General features: G+C 39.5%; 3 protein-coding genes across 4 annotated transcripts; all 3 read right to left on the minus strand.

Moving 5' to 3' along the window:
• Window positions 1–2,253: 2,253 nt before the first annotated feature.
• LOC119022490 (L-rhamnose-binding lectin SML-like) lies at window positions 2,254–8,401 on the minus strand. Of its 2 annotated transcripts, XM_037103444.1 has the most exons (10): window positions 6,545–8,401; window positions 6,284–6,316; window positions 6,119–6,181; window positions 5,683–5,818; window positions 4,599–4,708; window positions 4,129–4,173; window positions 3,851–3,983; window positions 3,566–3,669; window positions 2,662–2,719; window positions 2,254–2,567 (listed from the first exon to the last, which is right to left on the minus strand). In XM_037103444.1, the coding sequence occupies exons 1-9, from the start codon at window positions 6,576–6,578 to the stop codon at window positions 2,709–2,711; spliced, it is 669 nt and encodes a 222-aa protein (XP_036959339.1). In that variant the 5' UTR covers window positions 6,579–8,401; the 3' UTR covers window positions 2,254–2,567; window positions 2,662–2,708. The 2 variants fall into 2 exon arrangements, with proteins under 2 accessions (XP_036959339.1, XP_036959338.1); XM_037103443.1 differs by having other exon boundaries at window positions 2,254–2,719.
• Window positions 8,402–8,566: 165 nt separating this feature from the next.
• LOC119022496 (galactose-specific lectin nattectin-like) lies at window positions 8,567–16,932 on the minus strand. Its single transcript, XM_037103452.1, has 7 exons — window positions 16,914–16,932; window positions 12,045–12,088; window positions 11,802–11,817; window positions 10,820–10,899; window positions 9,288–9,422; window positions 9,090–9,201; window positions 8,567–8,898 (listed from the first exon to the last, which is right to left on the minus strand). Exons 2-7 carry the CDS (start codon window positions 12,084–12,086, stop codon window positions 8,834–8,836), a joined length of 450 nt encoding a protein of 149 aa, XP_036959347.1. The 5' UTR covers window positions 12,087–12,088; window positions 16,914–16,932; the 3' UTR covers window positions 8,567–8,833.
• A 1,161-nt stretch (window positions 16,933–18,093) lies between these two features.
• On the minus strand, window positions 18,094–21,214 carry LOC119022495 (galactose-specific lectin nattectin-like). The gene is made up of 7 exons (XM_037103451.1): window positions 21,147–21,214; window positions 20,220–20,263; window positions 19,977–19,992; window positions 19,140–19,219; window positions 18,835–18,969; window positions 18,637–18,748; window positions 18,094–18,450 (listed from the first exon to the last, which is right to left on the minus strand). Exons 2-7 carry the CDS (start codon window positions 20,259–20,261, stop codon window positions 18,386–18,388), a joined length of 450 nt encoding a protein of 149 aa, XP_036959346.1. The 5' UTR covers window positions 20,262–20,263; window positions 21,147–21,214; the 3' UTR covers window positions 18,094–18,385.
• Between the last annotated feature and the right edge of the window lie 3,318 nt (window positions 21,215–24,532).

Consider the following 24,532-nt stretch of genomic DNA (forward strand, 5'->3'; position numbering starts at 1 on the left):
CAAAGTGTTGACGCCAAGGAAGCCATCCAGAAAAACACATGTTGGGAACTGATGGCATTATTGATTTGATCAATGTGTTTATATTAATAAATTCTGTTCTATCAACACGTGAGAAACTTAAGCTGGTCTGGAAGTCAAAAACCAGGAGCGTCCATTTCTTCATGGAGACACTCCCACCAAGAACCTGAGACCAATATTCTGCTTTTTGTCATGTTCTGTGGGATGAGTACACGTTGTACACCGACCCTGCCTCTGCCACCCTTTCTGCCTCAGCCATCAGGCAAGAGAAGCATGAATCTCCCAAATAGGCGCCTGACTGCATATATCCAGGGATATAATGCAGCAGGACTGGGGCAGGAACCCGCTTTCAAGTTGGTGTCCCTACACAACCTCCATGAAAATATACTTCATAGCGTCATCGTGCACTGTAGACCTCCAAGAAGGGGACACGTCCCCTTTCAGTTCCACACAGTCTTCTAACCCTCTTGACCACTTGTTTTCTTTAAATCAGCACCTGCCACACATTGACTCATTTTATTCTTGATGTCCACCTGCTAGTCCCAGACGGACCAGTCACCTCGCCCAGGAGTCCAGAGGTGTCCCACCAAGGTCACTGTCTCACTTCCAGCTCTGACCTTTCTGTGCTATAGAACGAGAATTGTATAAACATAATATGTACAAATATGTAATTACAAACAGTGTGGGCAGTGTTTTATTATTAATAAATAACCAAGTATGATTCTGGAGGATAGTTAAGCCTCATTTACAGGTTGTTGAATACTGACAGTTTGTCAGAGGGAACCCAGACTGACACAGTAGGTTAGGTTATGCAAAGCTAGACAATCTCATTTGTACAGCACATTTGTTAAATAAATAGTCAAGTCTGAGTGCCTCACAGCAGCGTTTCCCAAATGTTTCTACAGTGTCACAGCAGGCCTCATTATGTTGTTACTGCTGGTTCCACCGTATTTTTGTTTCTCCTTGACGGCCCCTGTTGGTTCAGCTTGAGTGGCTGTTAGTTTGTCCTTGTTCTGATTGAATTAAAGGTTTGTTTTCAGTTCTTCAGCGTCTCCACTTGAGTGTTCAACTGTGCTCGATGAGCTTTAGGAAGCTTTTGAAGTGTTATGAAAACAGTGTTAGCTAAACTATCAGTGCGTTTACATGATATTCAAGAAAACCAAATTACTGGGCTAGTCTGACTTCGATGGGATTTTTAAGATGCATGTATAAACCTTAAATCGGATGGTCATCCGGTCGGATTAAAGCACCTAGATTATTCGATTGATAGTCGCATTACTCCTGCATGTATACACGCCATCAGATTAGATTGGAAGTAGAAGGACGGCGACGGCAGGTTTGTTGTTTGTGTAATTATCATGTACATGTCTGGGAGAGTAGAACATATTAGGTGAATGGTCGAAGAATAGCAATGAATCAGATTGGTTTGTTAAAAGACAAGTACGGATTATTGCTGATTGGTCGGATAAATGCGCCTCGTCTGCGTCAGAGGGCGCGTGAATGCAAACACACAGCTGATTCTTCTGACTGTCACTGTCTACTTTGTTAAAGCGGATTTACTTTGAACACGCTGTTTTTAATCCCTTACAACCGGCAGAATGTAAATATGTGAACTGCTCCGAAAACGAAAGTGAAAGTGAAAAGTTTCGCTCGCAGCAGTGAGCGACCCAGCTGTCTGTGTATCGTTGGCATGGAAACAAGTCCCGGTGTGTTCACGCGCTGACCGAACCGGAACACAGAGTGAAGGAATAACAGTTCTGGGGCCACAAACAGGAGGCCGGCGGGCCGGATGCTGCTCTAGACATTTAAATGTCACGTACAGTTTCTCAACTAAGTGATTTTTATCATTTGACGATGTGCTGGAACAGGAAAAACAAGAGATGTGTCAGAGCTCCCTAGCAGGCAAACATGTGAGAGCCGAGCTGCCACTGAGGACACCTTGGTCATGTCCTCTATGTGCCACGGCCACCCTGACACAGTTTTCATTTATGTATTTGCACTGACATTATACTCTAAGTCACTGTTGTTAGTCTCAGAATGTGTTTGAACATGTCTTGTGGAGGGATATGTCCCTGAACGCCCCACGCAGGGCTGGCTGCATGACCTCAGTAGTTCTAGAATCCTCCTTGACACAAAGTTAAGTATCAGACATTCCAATTTCTATAACAAACAAGATTTATTATCCTCAAATTTCAGCAGAAATCGTCAGTGATTAAAACACAAACTGGCAGGAGGTCACAGGAGGGAAATGGGAAGTTTATCACACAGCGTTTTCCAAACACAGACGATTCAACATGCACGAGGTGGAAAAATACACTGAAAATACAACAATCAATATCGTGTAAAATGAAAAAAAAAAAACAAACAAACAAAACCTAAATCTAATTCAGGTTAAAAAAAGAAAAATGATTTTAAGTTTATATCAACACTATATGTTGACAACCTGTAAACATGTAACTGTGATCACCTCCCCTCTTCACTGAGCAGGAGCAGAAACAAGAGACTCCGTTCAGCCTGTCACAACACTGGACCATCATCAGACTCTACGGCTGTTATTTTAAGGGGGGAAAAGAAAAACGTTGTGTTAAATTAATATTTGCTCAGCTCCATTGGTTCCCACACTTAATCACAGACAGATCAGACCTTTTGTTGAATATGACCGATGTGGTATTACTGTGGTGTCAATACGCTCAGACAGGATCTGCAAAAGAACAGAAGACACACTCATGTTAAACTGATCATTTAAGTGACTTTTCTTAAAGTTGCTGTAGGCGTTGCTCTATTTATTAATTTACTCAATAATTGTTAAATTGCTCTATACTCCAACAAAGAGTCTGGTCAGTAACACATGTCTGTCCTCCTCCTGCTCGTGCTGTAAAGATGATTTTCTGGTGTCCCTGTATGTCAGATTGTATCACATGTTGGGATCAAGCTGGAAACTGTCTTTAAACCACTGGAGTCTCTGTGTAAACAAATCTTAAAAGTCTATGCATTATTTCATGTACAGAATTTTAAATGGTTTGACGCCACCTCCATTAGTGGTGACGTGAAGAGGAGGAGGGGAATGATAAGTGTAAAACAGACAGGAAGTTGGCTTACAGCAGCTTTAAGTGTATTTCCTCATGATTATAAATGATTATTATTGCTTCAATTCCAAATACAAATGTGGCCTCAATGTATAAAATATATGATTTTGAATTTACAAAGGCTGGGATTGTTTTTTTTTAACACTAGTATATCAACCTCATGCAGAGATATCTCTAAATTTCTATGTTTTAAAATCATCATCTTCCTTTTCACATCCAGACCACAGATCAGCCTCTGCTTAATGCTGAGGCAGCACTATTTCCACTAGTTGAAATGACTACAGCGCCACCTATCGTGGTATGACAGGCTTCGGACAATAATCAATTTTCTCACCGGCATGTATACTTGGACAGTTGCAGTTGTCTGATTGAGTAACATAGTCGAACTATGGCTGTAATCTGACTAAGATGTGCATGTAAACACACTGTGTGATGTGAAACATGGCCTCAGAGTTACTCACACTGGCATGTGTAGGCCACCTCCAGGTACTTATAAGTGCCGACACAGGGGTCTCCAAACACTGAGTTGCTTGCTCTGATAATACAGCTGTTTTTTCCATTACAGCTGTGGATGCAGATTAAAGTGGTTTAATAATTCAGGCTGAAATGTGCACAGAGATACGAAATATGTGTGTCATTAACAAGATGGCATCAAAATATTGTACTTTGATTTGGATGTTACATTGGACCAGGACTTTGACTTCGACGATCAGAAGGTGGAATGAACAAAGAGTGTGCGACTGTACCTTTCAGCCACTCTTCCCGTAGGGTGTGAGCAGTAGACATTTTGGATCTGAGCAGCAGGACGTTGGTAAGAACATGTGGTGCGGTCACGGCGCCCATAATCAGCCCCGTACACGAGTATAACCTGCCCTTCATCTGAGGGGAAGACGAAGATTTCAAGAGGCAGGGGACAAAATGAGCAAGAATGATTAAAATGCAATGAAAACACAACAACTCAATCTTTATTTCATTATTATTGTATCACACATACAAGAACATGTACAAAAAAAAGTGACCTTACCACAATAAAGGCGTGCCAGAGAGTGCTCGCAAACCACCAGGTGAACTGTGGAACACAGAGATTAAACAAATGTGCATCACACAGTTACGCCCTGATAGCTTCCTCCATTTTGAAGCACCTATCTCTCCCTTCTTCTAAATGTCCAGCCCAGAAGAAAATGACATTGACATTTACTGGTACATTCCACTATAAACTATATCAACATTTCTACAGTAAGTGTGATATCACATTACATGTTTAAAGGGTAATTAAAAATAGAGTTTCAGCAGAACAAGTTTCTGTGTCTGTATCTGAGGCTTGAAGAAATGTACGTGGCCAACATTTATTTTAGTGATTGTCTGGAGGTTATAAGCTTCTTGTAAGCAGTTTAACTTATCTGGGTAATTCTATTGAAACCAACTGATTTCACTGTTTTAAATGCTGCTGTGAGCAAGTGTTGGAACTTCATTTCATGCAGACATGTGACTGACATGCAGGGAAGCAGGTGTAGTTGGTCTCCAAGTATTTAAAGATGCCGGGGCAGGGATCAGAAGTACGGAGCACATTTGTACTCAGTTCACACACTCTCTTGCCATCACACCTACAGGAAACACAAAAAGACAATACAAAACAAAACTATGGTAAATTAAGTACAGTTTTACCTTTGCTTACTATCAGAGACTTTTCAACATCTACATTTTAAGTGTGTTATTATAAACACTACGTCACGTATCATTTTAACTGCTTTTCTTCAATCATTACATTTCAAAATGTCCACTTGTCAAAAGCCCTTTTTATAGACGGGATGCATGACGACGCTGGCTTCAGGTTATTGTATTCAGACATGAGACAGACAGAATAAACGTCCGTCAGCGAGGTGCATGTCTGACAGGACACAATGAAATATACTAACAAATCTCTGTTAGCCAGCTGCACTTAGAGATTAATCCTGACGTAGCATGTTAATGTACCTACAAGGAGAGATTCATGAGTTCATGGCCAAAGGTAAAAGGAGAGGAGTTAGAAAGTTCTTGTTCATTTTGCACAAGCAGTCTGACTCTTTGACTGATTGTGAAGGAAAACTAAGAGGAACAACCTTTGTGGTATTTCTGTTCCAGGTACCTGGAATCTGACCGTCTGAGAGCCTGGAGGTGACGGCTGCCACGCAGGCCTGCAAAAATGAATTCTTCCAACACTCAACCTGCTCATATTATCTGATTTGGCAACATCAGACTACAAGATCTTCCCAGAGATTAAGGAGGAGCTCCGAGGTCACCATCTTTACAGTGATGATGTTATCACTGCTGTAAAACAATTTCCTGCTAGTCTATGTGTGTTAATGTGGGGAAATATGTTGAAAAATAAATATTAAGGGATTACAGCAAATATCAAACCGCTTGTATAAATGATGATGTTGTTTATAACAGAATCTGGTGAAGCTGGATCCTATGTTAGAGAGAAAATGTTTTCTGGTTTACTGTTTTTGTTTTTACGACAGGTGTGTTCCAACATAATGTTGCTTTAATCAAAAATGCAGCAGCCACATGAGGACATTTTGGACTTCGTTTTGCTTACCTCCTCCTGAGGACGTCCACAGTGCCCTGCTGAGAGCACTTTGTATTGGTGAGCTGTTGTGGAGGTCTGCCTTCACTGCAGGTGTCTCTGTCTGCTCGTCCATACAGAGCTGCCTGCACACTGATCACACCGCTGTCTGTTACAGAGAGCGCAAAAAATAAGACTGAAAGGGTGACAGTAATGACTGCATATAAGGAACTATGATCTATGAAAACAGACTTCTTTTTATGTCATAAAATACAAGAATTAAAAGAATATTTTTGGTATGTTGCAACTCCCTTTATCCAGCCCACAGAGCTCTGATCCTGCATATGATCAAGAAAATAAAAGCCACTGTGAAATATTCAACTAGGTTCCTGCAGAAAGTCTCTGCGGGCCTCGACATGGTTTGATTGGTTAATTCAGGTCATCCACCAAATGTACTGTTGAGTCGTACCACAGCTGAGATGTTGAACACTGACTCCGTTGTCACAGCTGATGACACTCTTTGCAGAAACATCTAAAAAATAAATAAATAAAAACAAGTTTGAGTTTAATGATGTTCACTACATGTATGAAAAGAAATATATATATATATCATCATTGTAATATTGATATTTACCTGCTGTCATGAGCAAACAAGTTGTTGCCAGCACTGAAAAAAACACATCATCACTGTCAATCTGTGTTTATCTTGTTTTACAAGACACACACACACACACACACACACACACACACACACACACACACACACTGGACGTCCCATCAGACTCAATGACAAAAAAAAAAAAAAAACATGCCTCCTTTATAGACTCCAATCGTTTATCATGAAAGTATTCATAAGTATTAACATCATCTAAGAAGAATGCAGCCGTGTACTCACACAGTGTGCTGATGGGAAGCCTGAAGCCCAACATGGTGTTTGCAGCTCAGTAGCAGGTAACAACAATGGCAGCTGGATCAGTCACACCTGTATTTATTGTGTACTATATTGGCACCTATCCAGTACATTTCTTTTGTTTTTTAAATGTAAACACACAATCGAGGTCAGATTGTCGGACTTGTTGGGTGTAGCAGACCGTAAGAAAGGTAATGATTTACTTTCTGCTCCAAGATTATCAGAAGGAAGTAAAGACTTCTTGGAAGATCTTTACCACGTTCTCATGAAGGATATTTACAAAGTGCATCACTCACTGCAGATCTCTTCCTGTTATCCATACATTTTCAACCTAATAACCTTTAATGATTCACAGTTTCCTTAAGGAGAGTGTTAACAGACTCTGTCAGGACATGTGCAAGCCTCTGCATGTCTCTCTCTCTCCAGCGTATATAACGGGAACCAGTCTCTGTCTTTCTTTGTATCTACATTTTATTTTCTGTTTCTTATCTTTTGCTGCACTTCTTCCTCCCTTTTATTACCATAGTTATTGTGAACTGAACACCAAATCAAATTCCTTGCATGTGAAAACCTACTTGTCAGTTTTTCTGCTGACTTCCTGGATTATTTGGAAGCACGTGTAGGTACTTTTTCTGTTGACTTTTCCTTGATAATTCACTAGCACTAAAACTTATCTGATAACCTGCTCTGACAGCACTGAGTAGCTCTGCTGGTTCATACCGGTTCATAATCAAAGTGTTGGGAATCGATTGAGAATATTAATTGATTATTGACTATATTAAATTGTTATTTTCAATTAATGAAATGATTTATTAATGAACACGGAGAACCACCTTGAAGGGATCAACAGCGGTGCCCTGTGTGAGGCAGCACACAACAAAAGCTGTGCCAGCAGTCAGATTACAGACAATACGGTCACTTTTTCAAATGGTTCAGGTAACAAAAAACAAAGCCAAGTGGGTGTTTTATTAATTTGCACTGCACTGCCTTAAGCCCTCATTCATATAGAATTATTGTGTTTATAAAATTAAGTATTTTAGTCTTTAGTCTTTAGTCTCTTCATTGATCAGAGTTGTGACTAAAAGCTTGTGATGTCAAAATGAGCGTTTTTCGCCCCAGGAGCCAGTATATTTAATTAGAACATCATCTGTGCAGTGTTAATTTTCAGTCATATTGTTAGTAAATTACAACTTGGGCTATTTAAGACTATATGTTGTTTACAGCTAATAGGGGCAGCTACAGGTTGGCTGCAGGCTTCAGTGTGTTCAGACTCCTATTGATCAGTGATAGAAGCATTTACAGAGCTTCTGACATCTCGGGGAGGAACAATCAGGGTATAACCTTTAAAAAGAGCCTAAGAAAATGGTTTAACAACCAATCTGAATTAACTTTGGGCTGGATGGGGATACACGTTTTAATGTTTTGGATCCAGGACTTTTACTTTTCCTACTTAAAGTCAGTCAGTCAGTTTTTCTTCCTGACTAACACTCAACGTTCTTCCTGAAACAGAGAGTGGGGGTGTGGTCAGTCACTAACATCACTAGCGTGGATTAGCAACATCATCAATATTAGCATGGACAAGCAGCATGAATATTAGCAGGAATAGTGCTAGCTGTCACTCAAACTGAAGCTCTCCTTGTGTATTGACGGGCTGCAGAGTTTATTCATGGTCAAACTGTAACCTGTACTGTACATTTACTGCTACTAGACAACTTGTCTGCTAAAGTTCAACCTCTGCTCTGGTCACTAACACCGGTCTGCTCCAGGTCTCTTGCTTGACCACTAACACACTGCTCACCGCCCTGATTCTTAAAGGAGCTGCACAGCTTTTATAACCCTGTTGGAATGATGTATGACTCACAGATTCTACTACAGTCATATATCATTATTCCATATCAGCAACAGCTTAAATTTAGGGACTTTGAGCACGAAATGATGTTAAGTGTCTACAAACATTTGCATTTAAAGAGACGTATTTTGCTTAAAGAATATTTTTATTTCAGTGTATTTTATTTTTTGTATTGATTGTGATTGAAATGAAAGATAGTGAATATATGACAGTAAATGAGAAAAAAATCAAAAATGTTAAATGATTTCAATTTCCTATGCTGCCATTTACTGATTTGCTGGATTCTGATTTGAAGGATTAAATGAAAAGTGAATCATCAGAGAAAGTTGCTCTTATTTAAGTGTAACATCAAAGACAAAGTAACGTCGTCATGGTGGAAGTGGCATCATGTCGGTACACAGGAGGGCAGATGGAGGACGGAGGCATCAACGTCTCCTCACACAAACAGAAGCATACCTATTGGTACATCGTGTATCATTCCAATAGTTCCCTGTGGAAGGAAAAGAGTGACTGAGTACAATGAATGTCTTTGCAGTTAATGACTTGTTGAACTGATCAGAGTACATTTAAATATAATGCTTGTTCCACAGACAAATAACATGAATACAATTTGTATCAAAACAAAAAAGACAACAACAACAACAACAAAAACATTGTGAAGTTTAGAAATAATATTCGTACCTCTGAAGATGATCTCGGTACAGTCTTCTCTTCCTCTGTCGTTGTTGGGCTCCCTGCGAGCCCAGCGAGTGAACCAGACCCTCGACCCATCCGTCCACATCCACTTTCCCTCCTGGAAGAGAAAGCTGGTTGCTGAACAGCTGCACTGACTGCAGGTTACAGATTTGTCTGTAGTCTGCACGTGTAAAAATGACTCACCTGAATTGCATCAGACAGCCCGATCCAGACACGCGCATGAAAGTGAAGGCCTCTTCTAATCAGACTCCTGATCACGAGGTGTTCCCTGTAGCTGTGGACTGAGGCCAGGTTCCCACCAAGACGGATGCAGTTGAGCTGATAGAGGAGACAATAGGAGAAAACAGAGATACTAAGGCCCCGTCCATACGGAAACGCTCTTTAGTGTAAACACATGTTTTGCATCGTTTTGGCTGATAGTCAACAAGGATCCTGAAAACACACTTTTTTGAAACCGGGTGTCAGGGTGGAAAAATCCGAAAAACTCAACCCTCGCGTTTTCATGTAGACGGCGAATCCGCATACTTTCCGCATTGATGACACCATCGCCCCACCCCTCGACATTTAGCCTTTGACCTCTGAACCCCGCAACAAGAAAAACAATGGTGGACTACAGCTTGTGCTCGTGTTTCTTGCAACTTACTCGCCTTGTAGTTGAGTGTGAGTCGCAGCAGCAGTTCGACCTCATTATCGGTCCACACAAACGATGCTGGTTTCCTTACACTACCCATTTTTGTCTTCTTCTTGTTGCGTTCGGTTTCTCCTTCTACTGCATAGACACATATACATAGATGCTGCATTGACTGCTGCCGCCCACTAGAGCGGCGTGCCTACAGGGCAGCCATCTTGGAACAGGCCCACTTGCTCCTACAGTACGGAATATATATCTACATAGACATAATGTCCATAGACATAATATACGTAGACGCCTCATAGCGTGCTGGAACGTAATCCCGCGTCTCCGCCATCTTGGTTGGGTCTCCTCACTGTAGGCTAGCACCAGAGTCAATCGGAATCAACGGAGATGAGCAACTATGACCGTATTTTGTGCAGTTTATGGTTGCAATAGCCGGCGCAGTGTTGTACCAGATCGTGGGGGATTACCTTTCACAAGTAAGATTTTTTTTTTTTTTTTAATAATCTTTGTGACAGCGCCCTGTGTCATAACTAAATCTCTGCCGTTTGTAACTGTGTGAAAATCCGGTACAAATTTGGGAGGTTATGATTATTGTAGTTGTGGATACACCTTCCTCAGTAGAAATAAATGCAGGGGGGTCGCATTGGAGACCCATCCAAGATGGCGGCCGCGCTGATACGTCAGCTCCAACAGGCAGCGTCAGTCTATGAGGCATCTACGTATATTATGTCTATGTGTATGTCTATGTTCTACTGTCTGTCTTTGTACAGTGCACAAGCTTCACGCGTATGCTCCATCTCTTCTCCGTTTTTGGTGAATTTCAAGCGCCACCTAGAGGCCTGGAATATGAACTACAGCGTTTTGAGTCTTTTTCAGTGGATACGTTTGGATGCAAATATTCTTGAAACGATGTCGAGGAAGATGGAGGAAAAAAAAGACTGTTTTGGTACGTGTGGACGTGGCCTGAGTCAACATGGAAGATCTGTGCACATGTACGCAGAGAAGAATAAGACAGAAGAGAGAAATACAAACAGGTTCTGAAAAGCTAAAATGTGATAAAGAGTTATTAACTACGCACCTCTGCATCAGCCATCGTCAGTCTTCTGCGTTGAACAATGAAACAGCGCGCGCCAAGCCGAGACCAACCAGGAGGACAGGCTGCATCACAGTTTTCATGTTAGACAGACAAACAGGATGAGGCTCAAATCTGAGTCAGAAGTTTCACATCATATTCATTGGGGTTGGCAAGACACTACAGGTGAATTAGATAAATAATTCAACTGATAGACATCACCATGAAAATTCACTTACATCAAAGCTGAAATATGTCAGAATCTTTGTTATTAAACCATTCAAACATTAACTAAAATTATCAACAGAACGTGAAATAATGTTGACATTATGTCAACTATGTTTATGTATTCAATTAGAGAGATCACCAACATTCCCCCAGTTGTCTGGCTAGCTCCATGGCTAACTTAGCTAACACGGCAACAGTATCATGGATGTAACAGAACACAGTTAGCAGCAGTTAGCAGTAACTCTGGTTAGAGGCTGACTGTATTTGTTTGTGCATAAATTGAACAGGTGAAAAATTCTCACATATTGCACCTTTCAGACAATTATTTCAGAGTTTTCAGAAATTGCGGGCTTAAATATGCAAATAATAAAACTATTGTAGAACTTCAGAAATAAATGATACATTTTGGATAAATGGATGAAATTGTTTAACTAATTAATATCACGACAAAACGTATTTTTCTGGAATAATATCAAATTAAACATGCAATAATTTCCATTTAAATGTCTAGAACAGAAATCTGGACTAAAACAGACACATAAATGTGTATTTTAGTTGTTTTGTTTAGTCTGAAAGAAGACATGTGATGGATTAATGTATGAATATATGATGGCTTCTCCTGTAGTGTCTCCCCTTTAAAAGAAATCAACTTGGCGTGGCGTGTTGGTGAACTGCTCTGTGTAATGACTCGAGCAAACCACATGATGTGTTCTGGATGAACTTCCATCACTGGACAGAGCTGAAAGTTGCAGCTACCTACCTGCAGCAGCAGACACCTGTGAACATGAACAAGACATTCATTAAATCAGCTCAGAAGGTGTTTGTTGTTGTTAAATTAAGAAGTAGAAGTAGATGAAGAATTATTACTGTGAAGACAAAAGGGACAAAGTGAGAATGTCATACTGCTGAAGATGAAATAATAATTTCAGAGAAGTAGAAAAGGTTTAATGAAGGTCTAAATAAAGCAAATGGTTTAAAAACTGTAAGATGCATCATCACTTACGGCCAAACAGAGGAGCACAACGAGAGGAAGAGCTGACGCCATCTCTAGAAAGTTACATTAAAGAAGTTAGACTGTTCAGATTTTAACTGTCAGTCAAAATTACAGTAACTGGTTATATACTTCATTTTGTGAAAGTGCTCTCATTAAACTTCTGGTTCAAAAGTTTTATACTGCAGGTAAACTTTGCCTCTTGAAATAGCTCAATATCAACATATGTTAAAGGAAAACTGTAGTTTTGGTGAGGAATTTTAAATCAGAAGAGAAAAATCTGCCTTAACAAACGTAATAATCAAACTCTTTGTTTACTGAATAAACAAACTGACTTTAAAGAAAAAAACACAATTCGTACTGTTTTACTTTGTTTATATGTGGCGGACCCTGCTACCGCTCTAGTTTTACAAACAGTGTTCTGGGACCTTATTTCCCTCTGAGAACAGCTTGTTTATTCACTTGAGGTAAAAATCAATATTTCTGAGATGGTATTTTATCTCAATGTTGTAATATTGAAATTCTGCGTTCCAATTTCTACATAGTGCCCCTTTAATATTTGTATCTATCATTTCATACTTTAAAAGTATCACAATTTATTTAGGTATAATTTTATTTTCTTATACACAAAAAATAACTGGATACAGTGAAACACACATAAAAAATCAAATTCTTAAGTTTATTCTGGAGCAAAACATTAAGTAATATATACGATCCAAATATTTGTAAACTCTTCTATATGCTTGTCAGTATAAACTGAGTATACTTATGTTGTTTTGATACATTTATCTCTGATAAGTGTATGAAAAATAAACTTTTAGTTACTTTTAATTTAAAAGAAGAATATTATTTGCACACTCAAATAAACTTATATCCTGGAAGGGAAGGTAGCACTGTAAATAAGTACAACCTAGAGAGAGATTGCCTCATTAAGTGGACACCATGCAATCAGCTGATATATTTTGTTTTTCTATGACAGGGGTACTCAAATACAAATCTTAAAGGGCCACAACATTTTTTTCAATGATTCAAAGGTCCATGTATTGAGGTCGGTTAGGCCACATGCAATAATGCTGTAATATTCAAAACAAAATGTCCTTTTCATTCATAACAACAAAATATGTACTAAAATAAAATGTCATTTCCATTTTAACATAACTTAAAATACTCAGTTGAATATTTCCTCTTTTTGTTTGTGTCCATCACTTCAGTCATGCATTATTTTATTTCATTGTGTTATAGATGTGACTCGAATCCTGCTTGCAGCTTGATATGACGATTTCAGTGCATTTATTTGTGTTGTGCTTACCTCTGAATTTTGAGGAAATGTCCCTTCAAACGTCCTATGCTTCGTCTCATTTTGCCATTTTAAGTTGTAAATCTCCATCACAGCTTCTCATATTGTAACGCCCCTCGTGGACTGTGGCGCAATGACTCTTGGGTATTCTGTTGGTGTTGGTGTAATTATGGTTCATGAATGTGTTTGTGAATAAGATGATGTGTAAGATGGTTGTGGGTTAATTCACGTCATTTGCTCTGTGATTAAATGGTGCTGAGTTTTAATGTTGGCACCATGAGTGAAAGAGTGTTTACCGGGAGAGACAGTCCGTCTGGTAGGTTGTTGCAAATGAAGTGTATGATCGAAGATTAGGAATGAAGAAGATTGATTTATATAAAATCTAGTATAAGTTATTGCTGATTGGTCAGATAAATGCGCCTCGTCTGCGTCAGAGGGCACGTGAATGCAAACACACAGCTGATTCTTCTGACTGTCACTGTCTACTTTGTTAAAGCGGTTTTACTTTGAACACGCTGTTTTTAATCCCTTACAACCGGCAGAATGTAAATATGTGAACTGCTCCGAAAACGAAAGTGAGAGTTAAAAGTTTCGCTCGCAGCAGTGAGCGACCCAGCTGTCTGTGTATCGTTGGCATGGAAACAAGTCCCGGTGTGTTCACGCACTGACCGAACCGGAACACAGAGTGAAGGAATAACAGTTCTGGGGCCACAAACAGGAGGCCGGCGGGCCGGATGTGGCCCGGGGGCCACTGCTCTATGATTATCTGTAAATCAGCACTGGGTAACTGTCCTTTTCTAACAGTCTTTTCTGTGAAGCTGGTGCTGTGATGAAAGACAAAGTTAAAAACTTACCGTGTTATGATGATCAGATTCAAGTCGCTCGTGCAGCAGCAGGTTGAAGGATGTCTTGACAAGAGAACTCAGCCTTTATATAGTTTTTCTGGGCGTTTCTTTATCTTGTTTGTCATCCACTGACCATGAGGATGTCTATTGTTTTACTAAATATCGTTTTACATATTGCCACAGCCTTGAGTAAATTTGTTCATTAAACAGTTCTATAAAAACAACCTAGTTACTTGAGACATCAGCTCCACTTGATACAGCGTAAGAAACCGTGGTGTTAACCGTCTACAGTTACACATCGGGATGTTTCTTTTGAAATTTGACCCTAATGTCAATATACTTGCAGAGAAAATAAATAAAGTTTCCTCTTCTGGAACAACCTGTTGCCTTTTTCATCATCAGGAAATAAAACTAGAATTACTCCCTTACATTTGTATGCTTCCACGCGCCAGTTAAGTAGCAGTTTACATCCAAGACTTTCCAGACTCATAATATTTTGGGTGAAATAGAAGTTGTCACCGTATTGTTCGAAACCTGTTTTATGACATCACAAAGACATTTGACAGCTAAAGTCAAATCACTTCATCCTTGGGTCCAACTGGACGCTTCTGCCCAATCTGAGGAAATTCCCTGGAGGTGATCATAAGATGTTGGGTTCACAATCACCAGCGCAGGCATAGAAATACTTTCAAATGTAATTCTTCTGGCTTGTCATCAGAATCATCCAAACATGCATCTATAGAAAAAAATTGATATAAAACATTTACTTTTACAAAGCTGGAATCAGAAAATGCGGATTTTTTTTCATGCAGTGAATATTGTAACTCAATGAAGTAGTTTCATCACTGTTTGTTATATTGCCATGTTTGATCCTGTAATCTAGCTGTCTGATCAAACCTTCACTGTCATCACTGCAGTAGACTGCATGCTACTGCAAACACATCATATGAAGAAGAGCATGAAAATGTAAAATATAGTCAAACAAATCAGGAACATGACTACTGTTTGGGTAATGACACACCCATTATACCAGGAAACTCTTTTTACCTGAAAACAAATCTAAAACAAACATATCATGAGTGTTCTGTCCTGGATTCATTCCAAGCAGTCAAAGCTGTTGGCGTACTGTCCTCCCTTATCTCTTAAAGCCATGTTTAATCTTCAGTTCAGTCGTGGCATCTGAAACTAGTCAAATGCTTTTCAGCGTTATTATATTTTTTATATTTCCAGTAACCACTAACAATATATGCCTGTTTCAAATATGGAATATTTGATGAGATGGAATAAACAGATTGAGTATGTGGAACACAACTTAATTGTTTGTTGTTTTCATGCTCTCATTCACATGATGTGTTTGCAGTAGCATGCAGTCTACTGCAGTGATGACAGTGAAGGTTAGTTCAGCCAGTTAGACTACAGGCTCAAACATGGAAATGTAACAAACAGTGATGAAACAAGATTTTTTAGTTACAATGTTCACTGTAAATACATGTTTGGATGATTCTACATCACCACAGCAGATGCTTTGATGACAAGCCAGAAGAATTACATTTGAAAGTATTTCTATGCCTGCGCTGGTGACTGTGAACCAAACATCTTATGATCACCTCCAGGGAATTTCCTCAAATTTGGCAGAAATGTCCAGTTGGACCAAAAGATGAACTGATTTGACTTTGATGGTCAAATGTCTTTGTGACTTCACAAAACAAGTTTCTAACAATAACACTTCAAATGTACGATTTGAAAAGATTTCCCATAAATGTCTTGGGTTACACCTCTGACACCCCCACCTAACCAGAGAAAATGTGCCTCAAAGATTTCAGTTTTCAGACTGAACATGCCTGAGACAGATTGAGGTGCCAGGACACTCATGAAGTTCCACTCAGAAGAGGCTGAGTCATGTACGCCACCTAGTGATAAAATTCTGTATCACTAGTCTGGTTTGGAATTTGGCTTGACGTCAGATTTCTACATTGGGCCAACCCCTCTGTAGGATGGGCAACAAAACCAGGCTCAGCAGCCTCTACAGACATCATGACAGAGATGAAAAGACCAAAGACGACACGATGTCTGAGGAGAGAAAGAGAGTAACCAAGCAAGAGACACGAGTCTCAGACCAGCTGTAAATCATTTGCACAGCTTCGCTGAATAAAAGCCCATTTCAAAAGTTAATCAGCTGTCAGCACGTTAAAGCCAGGTGCGGCTGTAGCAGGTCGACTAGTGATCGGAAGGTCCCTGGTTCAAATCCCGGCTCCGGGCAGGGCTGAGCGGCATGCTGAAGTGTCCTTGAGCGAGATACTGAACCCCACATTGCTCATCAGTGAGGCCCTGTGATGAGCTGGTGACTCATCCAGGGAGCACCCTGCCCTCGCCCTGAGACGAGGCTGGGACTGGCTCCAGCAGCAACACGCCACGACCCCATGGAAAGGGATAAGCGGTTACGGACAATGACATGACATGACATGACATGTTAAAGCCAGATGTTTTGGTCGATGGTTCAGGTTACATTACTATTCTGAGTGAAAAGTTTTTCAAGACATAGCATTGTTACTACATGCTGCTGACTGTTGTTTGTAGTTAGCACGTAAGGTAACATTTCATCTGAAAACTGTTACCATCACCTGGTGTTTGTTTTTCTGACAGGTGTGTTGCACAAAATGGAACAAAATACAACATAATGTTGCTTTAATCAAAAATGCAGCAGCCACATGAGGACATTTTGGACTTCATTGTGCTTACCTCCTCCTGAAGACGTCCACAGTGCCCTGCTGAGAGCACTTTGTACAGGTGAGCTGTTGTGGAGGTCTGCTCTCACTGCAGGTGTCTCTGTCAGACCAAAAAGGGCAACAGCAATTAGTAGATATAACACACTATGATCTATGGCGATAGACTTAAAATACAAAATAAAAAATACAAAAGTTAAAAGAACATTTTTGGTATGTTGCAACTCCCTTTATCCAACCCACAGAGCTCTGATCCTGCATATGATCAAGAAAATAAATGTCACTGGGAAATATTCAACTAGGTTCCTGTAGAAAGTCTCTGCATGCCTCCATATGGATTGATTGGTCTATTTAGGTTGTTCAACACGCCGTCATTTGAATAGAATTATTGTGTTTATGAAATTAAGTATTTTAGTCTTGTTCTTTGATCAGAGTCGTGTATAAAAGCTGGTGTGAGCATGGGGATACACATTGTAATGTAATAATGTTTTGGATCCAGGACTTTTATTTTTCCTACTTAAAGTCAGTCAGTCAGTTTTTCTTCCTGACTAACAGTCAACGTTCTTCCTAAAACAGAGAGTCGGGGTGTGGTTAGTCACTAACATCACTAGCATGGATTAGCAACAACATCAATATTAGCATGGACAAGCAGCATGAATATTAGCAGTCACTCAAACTGAAGCTCTCCTTGTGTATTGACGGGCTGCAGAGTTTATTCATGGTCAAACTGTAACCTGTACTGTACATTTACTGCTACTAGACAACTTGTCTGCTAAAGTTCAACCTCTGCTCTGGTCACTAACACCGGTCTGCTCCAGGTCTCTTGACCACTAACACACTGCTCACCGCCCTGATTCTTAAAGGAGCCGCACAGCTTTTATAACCCTGTTGGAATGATGTATGACTCACAGATTCTACTACAGTCATATATCATTATTCCATATCAGCAACAGCTTAAATTTAGGGACTTTGAGCATGAAATGATGTTATATGTCTACAAACATTTGCCTCATCAACACTGCCAATAAAAGGACTCAAAAATTTGCAAAAAATATCAAAATACGACGGATGGAGGCTTTAAGTTCAAAATACTTGTTACATCACTGCTGTGAGTTTTGTCTGTCATCAACTCTCTGTGACAGTCTGGTCACCAAATACAAGTCTCACACACACACATACAAAATTAAAGAAACGTATTATGCTTAAAGAATATTTTTATTTCTGTATATTTTTATTTTTTTGTACTGATTGTGATTGAAATGAAAGATAGTGAATATATGACAGTAAAAGAGAAAAAAATCAAAAATGTTGAATCATAGTTTAATGAGGCAATTTCCTATGCTGGATTTTGATTGAAGAATTAAATGAAAAGTGAATCATCAGAGAAAGTTGCTCTTATTTAAGTGTAACATCAAAGACAAAGTAACGTCGTCATGGTGGAAGTGGCATCATGTCGGTACACAGGAGGGCAGATGGAGGACGGAGGCATCAACGTCTCCTCACACAAACAGAAGGATACCTGAGATTACAGGGTACGTCATTCCAATAGTCCTCTGTGAAAAAGAAAAGAGTGACTGAGTACAACAAATGTCTTTGCGGTTAATGATTTGTTGAACTGATCAGAGTGCATTCAACATTTGCTTGCTTCACAGACAAATTAAAAAAAAACATGAACACAGTCTTTATCCATGTTTCTTCTCAATTAAAAATACCATTAGGTTTAGAAATAATATTCGTACCTCTGAAGTTGATGTGGGTACAGTGTTCTTTACCACCCTGGTTGTTGGGCTCCCCGCGACCCCAGCGACTGAAGACAAACTTCGACCCATCAGTCCACAGCCACTTTCCCTCCTGGAAGAGAAAGCTGATTGCTGAACAGCTGCACTGACTGCAGGTTACAGATTTGTCTGTTGTCTGCAAGTGTAAAAATGTCTCACCTGAATTGCATCAGACAGCCCGATCCAGGTGAATTCATTGGAGCCACAGGTTCTTCTGACCAATCCCCTGATCCAGTTGTGATAACGGATGTTGTGGATTGAGGCCAGGTTCCCACCACGGCGGATGCAGTTGAGCTGATGGAGGAGACGGTGGGACGAAAACAGAAACATAAAATCAATATGGAACATCTGACAGCATGTATGCAGAGAAGAATAAGACAGAAGAGAAATACAAACAGGTTCTGAAAAGCTAAAACTTGATAATCGACTACCTGAAGGCCAACAGAGAGTTATTAATTACGCACCTCTGCATCAGCCGCCGTCAGTTTTCTGCATTGAACGATGAAACTGCGTGACCCAAACCGAGTCCAGCCTGGACGACAGACTGCACAGTTTTCATGTTAGACAAACAGGATGAGGCTCAAATCTGAGTCACAAGTTTTACATCATATTCATTGGGGTTGGCAAGACACCACAGGTGAATTACATAAATAATTGAACTAATAGACATCACCATGAAACTTCCCCAGTTGATCACTTACATCAAAGCTGAAATATCATGCATGCAAAGCAGCTAGCACTGAGCCTGAAAGCATCTAAAGCTCCTGTGCAGGCGGCGTAAACACCAACATTCCCCCGGTTGTCTGGCTAGCTTCACGGCTAACTTAGCTAACACGGTAACAGTAGCTACAATCATGGATGTAACAGAACACAGTTAGCAGCAGTTAGCAGTAACTCTGGTTAGAGGCTGACTGTATTTGTTTTGTGTAAAACTTAAACAGGTGAAAAATTCTCACATATTGCATATTTAAGACAATTATTTAAGAGTTCAGAAATTGTGGGCTTAAATATGCAAATAATAAAACTATTGTAGAACTTCAGAAATAAATGATACATTTTGGATAAATGGGTGTAATTGTTTAACTAATTAATATCACAATAAATCAAACTGTTCTGAAATTATATCACCAATGAGGATTTATCTATTAAACATGCAATAATTTCCATTTAAATGTTTAGAACAGAAATCTGGTCTAAAACAGACACATAAATGTGTATTTCAGTTGTTTTACTTAGTCTGAAAGAAGACATGTTGAGGATTAATGTATGAATATATGATGGCTTCTCCTGCAGCTACCTACCTGCAGCAGCAGACACCTGTGAACATGAACAAGACATTCATTAAATCAGCTCGGAAGGTGTTCGTTGTCGTTAAATTAAGAAGTAGAAGAAGACGAAGAATTATTACTGTGAAGAAAAAAGGGACAAAGTGAGGATTTCATACTGCTGAAGATGAAATCATAATTTCAGAGAAGCAGAAAAGGTTTAATGAAGGTCTAAATAAAGCAAATGATTTAAAAACTGTAAGATGCATCATCACTTACGGCCAAACAGAGGAGCACAACGAGAGGAAGAGCTGACGCCATCTCTAGAAAGTTACATTAAAGAAGTTAGACTGTTCAGATTTTAACTGTCAGTCAAAATTACAGTAACTTAAAGGTATTGGTGATATACTTCTCTTTGTGAGAGTATTTTCATTAAACCTCTTGTTCAATAGTTTACCTGATACCAAAATACCAACATGAAGGAAAACTGTAGTTTTGGTGAGGAATTTGAATCAGAAGAGAAAAATCTGCCTAAACAAACTTAATAATCAAACTCTCTTTGTTTTCATGACTACAAACAAGATTTGTACTGTTTTACTTTGTTTATATGTGGCGGACCCTGCCATCTTTCTAGCTTCAAACAGTGTTCTTCTCTAATTTATTACAATTCTGCGTTCCAATTTCTTCTCTGAAACGACATTTTGCCCCTTTAACATTTGTTTGTATCACAGGGTTTTATTTAGGTATAATCTCATATTCTTATCCATAAAAAATAAATGGATACAGTGAAACACACATAAAAAATAAAATTCTAATCCAATTCTTGAGCAAAATATTACGTAACATGCATGATTCGAATATTCTTCATCTCTTCTATATACTTGTCAGTATAAAATGTGTATACTCATGTAGTTTTGTTAAGTTTATCTCTGATAAGAGCATGAAAAATAAACTTTTAGTTACTTTTAGTTTAAAAGAAGAATATTATTTGCACACTCAAATAAACTTATATCCTGGAAGGGAAGGTAGCACTGTAAATAAGTACAACCTAGAGAAAGATTGCCTCATTAAGTGGACACCATGCAATCAGCTGATATATTTTGTTTTTCTATGATTATCTGTAAATCAGCACTGGGTAACTGTCCTTTTCTAACAGTCTTTTCTGTGAAGCTGGTGCTGTGATGAAAGACAAAGTTAAAAACTTACCGTTTTATGATGATCAGATTCAAGTCGCTCGTGCAGCAGCAGGTTGAAGGATGTCTTGACAAGAGAACTCAGCCTTTATATAGTTTTTCTGGGTCCTTGTTTCTTTAATTTGTTTGTCATCCACTGACCACAAGACTGTCTACTGTTTTACTAAATATCGTTTTACATATTGCCACAGCCTTGAGTAAATTTGTTCCTTAAACAGTTCTATAAAAACAACCTAGTTACTTGAGACATCAGCTCCACTTGATACAGCGTAAGAAACCGTGGTGTTAACCGTCTACAGTTACACATCAGGACGTTTCTTTTGAAATTTGACCCTAATGTCAATATACTTGCAGAGAAAATAAATAAAGTTTCCTCTTCTGGAACAACCTGTTACCTTTTTCATCATCAGGAAATAAAACTAGAATTACTCCCTTACATTTGTATGCTTCCACGCGCCAGTTAAGTAGCAGTTTACGTCCAAGACTGTCCAGACTCATAATATTTTGGGTGAAATAGAAGTTGTCACCGTATTATTCGAAACCTGTTTTATGACATCACAAAGACATTTGACAGCTAAAGTCAAATCACTTCATCCTTGGGTCCAACTGGACGCTTCTGCCCAATCTGAGGAAATTCCCTGGAGGTGATCATAAGATGTTGGGTTCACAATCACCAGCGCAGGCATAGAAATACTTTCAAATGTAATTCTTCTGGCTTGTCATCAGAATCATCCAAACATGCATCTATAGAAAAAAATTGATATAAAACATTTACTTTTACAAAGCTGGAATCAGAAAATGCGGATTTTTTTTTCATGCAGTGAATATTGTAACTCAATGAAGTAGTTTCATCACTGTTTGTTATATTGCCATGTTTGATCCTGTAATCTAGCTGTCTGAACAAACCTTCACTGTCATCACTGCAGTAGACTGCATGCTACTGCAAACACATCATATGAAGAAGAGCATGAAGATGTAAAATATAGTCAAACAAATCAGGAGCATGACTACTGTTTGGGTATTGACACAGCCATTATACCAGGAAACTCTTTTTACCTGAAGACAAATCTAAAACAAACATATCGTGAGTGTTCTGTCCTGGATTCATTCCAAGCAGTCAAAGCTGTTGGCATACTGTCCTCCCTTATCTCTTAAAGCCATGTTTAATCTTCAGTTCAGTGGTGGCATCTGAAACTAGTCAAATGCTTTTCAGTGTTATTATATTTTTTATATTTCCAGTAACCACTAACAATATATGCCTGCTGAGATGGAATAAGCAGATTGAGTATGTGGAACACAACTTTATAATACTGAAGCATTCAGTTGAGAGGAGTCTGAGTCACTTTGTTTTCTTGTGTTTGTGTGGAGGCATGTGCAGATGGTATGTATAATAAATAAACATATGTAAAGGCTTATGGATACTTCATATGTATGTATATACAGTAGGCATGTGCACCACCATACTAACAGGTTATTTTTCTCATCCCTTTCATCATTTTAGATTTTGCATCATCTTCATTGTTAATATTATTTCTAATAATCTAGAAGACTTCTGCACCAACAATGAAGTATTAAAGAATAAAGCATGTAGAGGGTTTTTCAGAGTACACTGTGGTTCATGAGTCCGACCCATTGTTGTGCAAACACACTGCTCAAGCATTCATTAATGATCATGGGGGTAAGATAACTTGTTAAGCTGTTTCCAAAGCTTTTGGTTGTATCCCATGGCCTTCTTCCATTGATGAAACATGATGACAATCCTCCACTGAGATTCAAGACCAGAGCTGAGACTACTAACCCAACAGAGACTGTTTTCAGACTGGACAGTCAGAAGATGTAGCCAAGATCTCCCAGATCCACTCATGATATGTTTGTTATAGATTGTTATCAGGTAACTTTTCTTCCTGGTACAGTGGCTGTGTCCATAGCCAAACAGTAGTCCTGCATGAGCAGACCTAGCTCCTGTTTTATTTGACTATATTTAACTCTTTCATGCTCTCATTCACATGATGTGTTTGCAGTAGCATGCAGTCTACTGCAGTAATGACAGTGAAGGTTAGTTCAGCCAGTTAGACTACAGGCTCAAACATGGCAATATAACAAACAGTGATGAAACTATTTTATTGACTTACAATATTCACTGCAGGGACGCACCGATCCACATTTTTTCGCTTCCAATCCAATCCCTGAATTTGGATATCTGCCGATACCGATACTATTCTGATACTAGAGCTCTGTTTGCTTTAATGTTATTATCATCATTGTTGTTGATTTCATCTGAAGCTGAAATATACTCCTCTCTTCAAGCAAGTATGACATTGGGCAGACATCTGAAGTGCAAATATCTGTAGTAAAGAAAAGGGCTGGAACTCCTTTTAAGTTCTCAGCTAAACTGGTTGACACTCGGTTGTATAGTTCAGGTAGCGCAGTCACTGATAACCATCTCCTGGATGGTAAACTGTACCGTGGCTGCATGTTTTCCACCACTAATAACAGTTGGTCAAGCTGAGTAACTTCTCGGTATTCCCTTTAGCTTTCATGTTGTCTGTTGGGAGCTCACCTGCTTTTGGAATGAGTCCAGAAGTGATTCCTGGCAGCTCCTTGTGCTCTTTCACGTGATGCTTTTTTTACTACTACTTTTAATAATAATAATAATAATAATAATAATAATAATAATAATAATAAATTTAATTTATATTGGCTCAGGAATGACAGGTGAACAGACAGCTCAACACCTGAAGACCCTGCCAGCAACTGCGGAGCAGCGTCCATCCAACATCGCCGTGAGCCGGGGGTGTCATGGCCTTGTGGGGTGCCCCTGTCATTATGCCCTCATGGGAGTGCAGAGTTCCACCAGTGCACCAGGTGTCTCTCTATTGTTATGTTTCAGGCTGAGTCCAGGTAGGCAGCAGAGCTGGCTGCTGATTGGCTTACACCAAGGGCCAAGTGTAGCCTAACTTTTTAAATCTGAGGAGCTGCCAGTCTTTTCTCTCTCTCTCTCCACCCTGATGCCAGCCTTCTACTTGGTGCCTGGCTGATTGCAGGCCAGATGCTGGCTGGGCTTTTTGGTAATTTACTTGTATTATTCCTCATTTTCCTTAGTTTGTAGATTTACAACTTTTGTACGGTTTATTTTGTAAATAAATTAATCATTGTTATCCCGCAACCCCTCGTGTGTCCTCCCATTTCTGTCCAGTTTATGAGACTATGACTGGGGAGAGACCACAGCAGCAGAGGAGACAAAGGAGTCAGGCGGTGAATAACCCTGAGGTTGTGGTGGAGGGAGGACCAACGGAGCAACGATGGACAGAGCACCGAGCAAGTTGGTTTGAAAGTTAGTGTTGGCTAACAGCTGATCAACGGAGAAAGGTGAGTACATGGGGCCAATTGTTCAGGTGT

Source organism: Acanthopagrus latus, chromosome 7, assembly GCF_904848185.1.
Source record: "Acanthopagrus latus isolate v.2019 chromosome 7, fAcaLat1.1, whole genome shotgun sequence".
In the NCBI taxonomy this organism is placed as follows: Eukaryota; Metazoa; Chordata; class Actinopteri; order Spariformes; family Sparidae; genus Acanthopagrus; species Acanthopagrus latus.

Bases quoted from the DNA above. Each gene is read 5' to 3' on its own strand.
- LOC119022490 (XM_037103444.1), bottom strand. From the start codon at position 6,578: ATGTTGGGCTTCAGGCTTCCCATCAGCACACTGT. The intron at 6,317-6,544 runs GTGAGTACACGG...TGTTTTTTTCAG, and splicing joins GCTTCCCATCAGCACACTGT to TGCTGGCAACAACTTGTTTG. The intron at 3,984-4,128 runs GTAAGGTCACTT...TCTTCCCCTCAG, and splicing joins TCTGGCACGCCTTTATTGTG to ATGAAGGGCAGGTTATACTC.
- LOC119022495 (XM_037103451.1), bottom strand. From the start codon at position 20,261: ATGGCGTCAGCTCTTCCTCTCGTTGTGCTCCTCTGTTTGGCC. The intron at 18,749-18,834 runs GTGAGACATTTT...TTTCTCTTCCAG, and splicing joins GGCTGTCTGATGCAATTCAG to GAGGGAAAGTGGCTGTGGAC. The intron at 18,451-18,636 runs GTACGAATATTA...TCTTTTTCACAG, and splicing joins TACCCACATCAACTTCAGAG to AGGACTATTGGAATGACGTA.
- LOC119022496 (XM_037103452.1), bottom strand. From the start codon at position 12,086: ATGGCGTCAGCTCTTCCTCTCGTTGTGCTCCTCTGTTTGGCC. The intron at 9,423-10,819 runs GTGCGTAGTTAA...CTCCTCTATCAG, and splicing joins TGACGATGGCTGATGCAGAG to CTCAACTGCATCCGTCTTGG. The intron at 8,899-9,089 runs GTACGAATATTA...TTCCTTCCACAG, and splicing joins TACCGAGATCATCTTCAGAG to GGAACTATTGGAATGATACA.